The sequence below is a fragment of the Marmota marmota genome, unplaced genomic scaffold (genome assembly GCF_001458135.2).
Source record: "Marmota marmota marmota unplaced genomic scaffold, marMar, whole genome shotgun sequence".
Taxonomy (NCBI): domain Eukaryota; kingdom Metazoa; phylum Chordata; class Mammalia; order Rodentia; family Sciuridae; genus Marmota; species Marmota marmota.
In genome coordinates this window covers 37,436,505-37,443,948 of record NW_026000082.1, presented here as the reverse complement: position 1 = coordinate 37,443,948, position 7,444 = coordinate 37,436,505, and the positions used below count along the sequence as shown (strand labels likewise).

Sequence of the window (7,444 nt, the reverse complement as noted above, 5' to 3'; positions counted from 1 at the left end):
GCGAGCCACGTGTTCCCGGCGCCTCCCCTGTGCAGGCGCCAAGGAGCCGCGGGTGCGGAGTGGCTCTCCCCACCGAGGCCCGCGAGTGGGCAGAGGGCAGCTCTGGAAGCAGCTCTGCAGGAGACTGATGGAGGTTTCTAGGTGCAGCATGGGGCATGGGGAAAAGTGGGGGCCATGAGAGGCGATGAGGTCAGAAGACGGGTAATTGGAGGTTGTCCCGCGCATCCACAGCTATAGAGAGAGCTTTACTGACTTTCTCAAAGTGGCACCATTTATGGTGTTAGAGGCATGAATTTGAACCCCTGCTTTGTTACTTAGGAGCTGTGTGGCCACGAGCAAGTTATTTTGCCTGTTCTAAGCTTGTTTATTTACAAGGGAAAGATAACTTCCAAATGACTGAATTTCAGAGCTGATGCAAAGAATGCCTGCGAAATGAGCGCAACACACTCGATTGACTATGCCCCTTGTAATTCACGGAGCCTAAGTAGATATTTGATGAGCATTGTCTGTTATCTGAATCGCAAACCTGGAAGGAGGTACCATCATCCCCCTTGCACAGAGAAGGGAGATACCTGGGGTGGCCTTAGGTTCCTCTGGGGACCAAATATATGCCCCACTTGGAATGTCAGGGAAAAGAGCCCATTTAAAGTCAAGTCGAGAACTTGGGCTTTGAAGCTAGAGGAAGCTGGCCTTCCTGAACCCCACTCTGCCACTTCATTACTGTGACCTGAATCAAGCTATTCAGCCTGAGTCTGTTTTCTCTGTAAAACAGGAGTAATGATACCCACCTTCCTGGGTTGTAGTGACAATTAGAATAAAATAAAATGGAATGTGGCACCTAGTAGGCACTTGCTAAGTGATTATCATGGAAGACACTAACCTCTGAGAGTTTTCTGACCTAGGGCCAAATTGCTTTCACTCTCTAATGACTAATGGATTGGCGTGCTGGTCTAAGCTTTTGTCCTGGCCACCTGAACAGCTCAGCCCTGGGAGTCCTGACAAGCAATTTCCTTGGAATTAGCTTAATAATACCTCGTAGGTGTGTGATGCATTTCAAAGAACTTTCCCACCATTATCTTCTGTCCACGGAGGCAGCAAAGGAAAAGAGGCTCAGAGAGGTGAAGTGGCTTGCTCAAGGTCACACGGCGGTGAGAGCTAGGGCTTTTTCAATCCTTTCCCATTCCTGCAACTTTTGAGCAAGCAGGAGGCAGCAGGCTGAAAAAGGTATAGGTCATGGAGCTCAAATGCCCGACTCTATTGCAGTTAATGGTATAACTGATTTGGTTAATGAGGTGGAGCTAGGCACCTCAGACTGCTTCTTCAAAATCAGTTCCCTTTCACAGATGTGGAAACTGAGGCTCAAGAGAGTCAATCTTGCTGGACCTGTTAGTGCAAGCTTATGATCCCATCAACTTGGGGTACTGAGGCAGGATTGCAAATTTGAGGCCAGCCTCTGAAACTTAGTAACTGACCCTGTCTCAATATTTTTAAAAAAGGTGTGTGTGTGTGGGGGGGGTGTTTTTATATGTAGCTTACCGGTAAAGGGTCCTGGGTTCAACCCCCAGTACCAAAAAGAAAAAAATGCAGGCTAGAGACCAGAGGAAAAGTAGGGATTTGTAGCTGTTTAGCTGTCCCCAGAACCATCTTAGCACTACTTCAGACAGTCCAGGGCAGACCCAGCTGGGGTCTTACAGTCTGATTGGGGCAAGGGCTTATGCTATGGGCCTCCAGAGGGTTGGAGGTCTGCAGTTGCTCTGCAGTTGTGGGGAGGGTATGTGTATTTTGAAGAGTGTTCATACCTTCCATCAGAGCATCAGAGATCATGACCTGAAATATGCTAAGAACCAATGGTCAGGCTGGGAGGATGGTTGGCAAAAACAGAGGTTGCCCCCACCCCAAATGCCCCTGTTCACCCCAGAAAGCTCACCAGGGTTAAGGCACAAAAGGTAATGATGTGACTTGTTTGTTATGAAATACTACAGTAACACATGCCAGGGGCCAACACACAAATGAGATCATATCATAAACAAGAATCCGGTGAAGCTAGGTGCCTGGTGGAGCCCACCTGGGGAGCCACCAGGTGGGGGGCAGTTGGAGATGGCATTAGTTGGAGTCTTGCCTTTTGCCTCACTCCCAGGACTGACCCCCTGTCCACCACAATTCTAGTCACTGTAGTTACAATTCAAATCCCATTCTTGCTCTTAAGGGGCTGGGAAAAACTGGTTCAGCCTATGATTGAGTCTGACCTTCCCCATTCTGATGCAGGCACAAAGATGCTTATAGAATTAGTTCCCAGTGGAGGTGTAGGAATATCTGAAGTAATGAGGGCTCTGGGGACCCCTCCTCAAATTCCCAGCTCAGGTCCTGAGTCTATATAGCATTAAGAGGACCAGTACCAATACTTCCCAACAAGCTTGCAAGTCCTTGTCAGAGTGGCTGCAGATTTGAAGAGACTCTGTTCTTTTTCCAACTTTGGAAGCACTGGGGGAAGCCAGATCAGAGAGCATGATTGGAAATGAAACTGGGCCCAATGCTGAGTTTATTCATCTCGGAAATGGGTCTCAGTCACCACCCCTGACTGGGCACCAGATAAGGCAAACTGGAGGCTCCACTCTTACCACATCCCCTGCTAGAAAGGCATTAATAATGACATTGAAGACAGACACTGCTAGATCTCAAGGGACCTGATAATCAAGTCCCCAACTGGCTGGGTGAGCTTGTGCTGGTCTTCTCTAAGATAAAGGGGAAGGACCAAGTTCTTTTCTGTTCCCAACCCCCAATGGATATGGGATTCCCACCATGACCTCTTTCCACCACCCCACCCTCCAGTTTCAAATGGGAGTTCTCCTCTTCCTCTTGAGGGAATAAGCAAATTTGCTCTTCCCAAGTTTCCCAAAGTCAGCCATGTAAGAAAATTAGTACAAGGAATGAGATGTTTCATGAGATCATATAAAGTGTTTAAAAACCGTTTATTATGCAAAATGTTAACTTTTATAAAAAGTTTAATATACATCGCATGATTACAGAAAGTCACCTTCCTGCAAAAAAGGTACAAAAGCTATATACTCTATTATAGAGTTCATAATCAGGGCAACAGAGCCTTTCTCCAGGGAGACCAGAAGACAGCTCAAACGCCGCCTTGGCAGAGTTCGGGAGAGCTGCCACTCCCCCACTCTCCAGCCCTCCACTCTGAACAGTCTTTAAAACTTGGGGGTGGGGTGGGGGCAGGGTGACGTTGCCCAGCTGGTGACCAGCGCTAGCTCTGGCTCTTCAGGCCACCCAAGTTCACAGTCCTTTGCTCCCAGGCGCCAGGTCCAGCCTCGAGGCAGGGGTTTGGGGAAGTAAAGTGGGCAGGGCGAGGTTAGGGCTCATCCATGCCCTGGAGCTTCCGGCCGGAGAGGGTCCCCGGGTCCCAGGCGGAACGGGCGCCAGCACCTGCGTTCTGGGCGGGGGAGGAAAGAAGAGCAGGGAGCCGTCAGTTTCCGCCGAGCGCGCCGAGGCGGGGGCCGTCCGCAGACTGGCCGGCGCCAGGGAGGAAACTTGGTCTCTACCTCCAGCTGATAACTCCGCGCCCCACACTGCCCCCACCCAGTTGGCGCCAAAGGACCACTGGCGGAGCCACCACTACCCCTCCCTCCTTGGAAGGGACACTATTTGGAAGGGGGACGAGAAAGACACAGCTGTCTTTACGGTAACAATCAGAAAAGGCTTTTATTTAGTCAGATCTGCATCAACTTTCCGGATCTTTGCCCTCTCGGGAGGACAGAGCCAATGTCCGTTAAGTCCGAAATACGCACATTAGATAGAAAATGGTTTTGTCATTCATTTAAAGTGAACATGGACAAGTCATTTTTCCCTTTGGGCTTGGTTTCTCTAAACCGAGGGGTAGTAACCCTCTAAAGGGCATGCCGATCCCTCAATTTGCAGTGTAAACCTTCCCCCGGAGGGGATCCTCACCTGGAGGTGCCAGGACGGCCGGGTCAGTGGCAGAAGCTCCTCTTGTCGTTGGAGATCACAAGTTCCGGAGCAAGCTCAGCTGTCTGGGAAATAAGGGGAGAGTTATGCAAGGAACTCGCCGTGCTCTGAGGGACTCGCAGCATCCCAGCCCTTGCGCCCAACCCTGTCCCACCCCGGCTCCCGCACGCACCTGGATGGGGAGATGAGGACCGTCTGGGGGCCCAGGAGCCGGCTCGGCCAGGACCACCTGGAGGTCAAGGATATAGTCGATGACGCGCTGCAGGATTTCCACCTGGCTAAGCTGAGTGCCCCTCGGGACGCCAGGCACCAGTTCTCGCAGGCGTGAGTAGCAGTGGTTCATATCGTCCAGGAGGCTCAGCGGCTCCTCCGCCGCTGGGCTCTTGCCGCGGCCCCGCGCGATAGCCAGACTGCGTTCCGATAGGCAGCAAACCGCCTCGTAGCAGCCGCGCACAGGACTCAGCGCCTTCATGTTGGAGAATGAAACTGAAGGAACAAAACCAACCTAGCTACCACTAACGCTGACCGTAGTGCGCACAGGCACGCCGCTGCAGGCTCTTATAGAGCCCCTCTTGAAGGCACGCCCCTTTATTCAAAACGGCTCCCCCGGGCCCCGCCTCCTCCGGCCCTGGGCCCCGCCTCTCCCAACCCTGGGCGTTCACAGCCTGCTTAAATTGCTAACAGGCTTCCTCCCGCTGGTCTGACGCCGAAGACCGCGGAGCCGCGGATTCAAAGAATGAGGAAGCGCTGATACTGGGGAGAGGCGGGCCTCTTCGCCAGCCAGGACTTAAAAAATCACTTAAAACCATTAACTTTAAGAATTTGCCTTTTCCTGGCAGTGCCCCAGATCTTTGAGCTCCCCTGCCCCCTGCCAGTCCACCCTTAGCCCAACACTGGTTCGAACCCACAGCTCCTCAGAGGTCATAAATCCCTGAACAGCTAAGCTTTTTTTTTTTTTTTTTTAAGCAAAAGATTTTTCAAGGGAAACTTGTAAGGAATTAGTGCCGCCTTGTTCCCCAATTTGCTGTTCGTCTGACCTCTCCAGACTCACTGGCGTCAGGAATTATCTTGTGACCAGAGGGGAAAAAAATTAATTGCGGTGAAGCTGAGGTTACAATGAAGAAAACAGATTTGGGCTAGGCGCTGAGATTGCAGGAGGAGGAGGGGAAGGGGGTTTGAGCAAAGAACACTATTTATTTGAGCAACAGGGGAAAAGAAAAAAGAGAAGAAAGCTGCTCAAAGCCATACTTTTAGCATGGGGAAAGAAAAGAGCTCAGACGTTTGCTGCACGAACTCCATACAGAACCAAATATATGCCCAGTTGTGCTTTGGAAGTGAGTTTGATTAAAATTTTGGACAGAGTTTCAAATATGGGCAACCAGAGGGAACAATTTCTTAAAAAACATTTTTAGGATCCCCTTCTTTATGGGGTCAGCAAATCTCTTTTAACTCTTGCTCTCCCCACTTTGCACACACTACTGTGCAGAAAATAATGTTAATTTTGTGACTCTTTTGTCTGTCCCTTTTCTGTTATGGAAGGGCAGCCACCTGGACTTGATTATTCTCAGCCCTGCTGAAGTAGCTCCTGCTCTATCTGAGAGACCAGGAAAGCAACCAGTGAGCAGGCAAGCTAAGTCTTATATTCCAACAGGACATTGTGCTCAGTATTCTTTGCTTGTCTTCTTGTCACTTCCCAGGACATTTGGGAATCTGCTGTTCCAAGATGCTGGGTTCCATCTTAGAAATGACCAAGTGGGATTCTCCTAATGATTGCTTTCTTAATCAATTTATTGGTAAATATTTATGGAGTGACTTCACATAGACCAGTGGCTTCTGCTTCTCAAGAATCTCACAATTTGGGGAGACAAGATTAACACAGGAAACAATTAAGAGTTCAATAGTGTGTGGTACTGATTAACAGGACAATGGGAGCTCTGAGCTGGGTGAGTCTCAAAGTAGTTACAATGGAGCCCAACTTGGTGACACACACAAATGAAATGCCAGCAACTTGCTGGGCAGGAGGATAGAAAGTTCCAGGCCAGCCTCAGCAACTTGGCCAGACCCTGTCTCCAGATAAAAAATAAAAAGGATTGGGGATGTAGCTCAGGGTAGAGTGTTCCTAGGTTCAATCCCTAGTACAAAAAAAAAAAAAAGTTTTAGTGGAAAGGACACTGAGTTTGGAATTGGAAGCCGTGGGTTGAACATGCCAGCTCTATCAATTATTGATCATGAAATCTTGTATAAGCTTAGGTACCCTGGTTGCCTTGTGAATAAAGTGAGAAGATGGTGCTAAGTGATTATTTTACATTCTTTCCAACCCTAGAAGTCTTATGCTTTTGTGAAATTTGGGCAGGCAGGTGTGGGATGGCAAAGGGCCCAGAGAGGTGATATAAAGCATATCCAGTACCATACACAAGTAATAGTAGAGCCAATTTTGAAGTCTTGTTATTTTCCATCATTCCACAGGACTCTGAAAGAGGTCTTCAAAGATTTTATTCTTGGAATAATAATGTTTTCAAGAATAGCTATTTCAATATAAGACAGAGAAAGGAAAGGGTCCTGTGGGTAGACAAATCAGTCTCTAGATGCTACAGAAGTGCCAGCTATTTGGTCACAGGAAGGGAAGATAATGGCTATCAGGACTCTTGGATGACCAAACAGAAGATCCTTTCTTTTTCGGTCATGCACATTTCTGTGGTTGGTGCAAAATTGTCAAGCCAGGAGGTTCTACAAAAATCATGGTCTTCAGAGCCAGTCAAACTTACGTTGAAAATCTTATTATTCACTTTTACTGACTGTGAACTTTGGCTGAGTCACCTCTCTGTGCCTCAGTTTTCCTCTTTATAAAATGGAGCTAATCAGACTGACCTCATTTACTCAACAAATGATTATTAAATGCCTTTTCTCTGTAAGGTGCTTGTCCTGCTCCCTCCATCAGATCCTTCAGTCTCCCTGGTGCCTGGGGGCCCAGCGTGGAGCCTGGTGTGTGGTGGTACAGGGCCACCCAGATTCTCCCCTCCTCCATTATTACTGCTGAAGCCTCAGGCTTGCATAGCGGTTAATGGTTTGCAAAGCACCTTCATATTTATTATTTCCCAGGATGCTTCCAAGCTGAAATGCCCATGGGCAGTGTGACATAAGACAGAAGGATGCAGTGGGATTAGCAAGCGGAATTCTGTCCTGTCTGTGCCAATAACTTGCCCTGGGACAAATTTCTATTCTTCCTGGGCCTTATTTTGGGGGTGGGGTGGGGGAAGCAAATGACCTTTAGGGGTCTTCTCCAATCTATGGTTCTAATTCTGAAAGAAGCCGGTTACGGTTGGACTGGGAACACTGAATACTTTAAACCCCAAAGACTTCTTTTCCCTACCAGCAGACTGGACGGCCTCGCTCAGTCTTCTGCAACTTGTTTAGCGGTGGCGGGGCCTCAGCCTCTTATTCCAAATGCCTCTGAACTTTCTGTTCCCAG

The 7,444-nt window shown here is 48.9% G+C and overlaps 1 protein-coding gene across 1 annotated transcript; it reads right to left on the bottom strand.

The window, feature by feature from the left end:
* Positions 1-2,950: 2,950 nt before the first annotated feature.
* Positions 2,951-4,527, bottom strand: Id3 (inhibitor of DNA binding 3, HLH protein). The gene is made up of 3 exons (XM_015485534.2): positions 4,148-4,527; positions 3,958-4,040; positions 2,951-3,442 (listed from the first exon to the last, which is right to left on the bottom strand). Exons 1-2 carry the CDS (start codon positions 4,445-4,447, stop codon positions 3,981-3,983), a joined length of 360 nt encoding a protein of 119 aa, XP_015341020.1. The 5' UTR covers positions 4,448-4,527; the 3' UTR covers positions 2,951-3,442; positions 3,958-3,980.
* Between the last annotated feature and the right edge of the window lie 2,917 nt (positions 4,528-7,444).

Bases quoted from the DNA above. Each gene is read 5' to 3' on its own strand.
- Id3 (XM_015485534.2), bottom strand. From the start codon at position 4,447: ATGAAGGCGCTGAGTCCTGTGCGCGGCTGCTACGAGGCGGTTTGCTGC. The intron at 4,041-4,147 runs GTGCGTGCGGGA...CTTATTTCCCAG, and splicing joins GTCCTCATCTCCCCATCCAG to ACAGCTGAGCTTGCTCCGGA.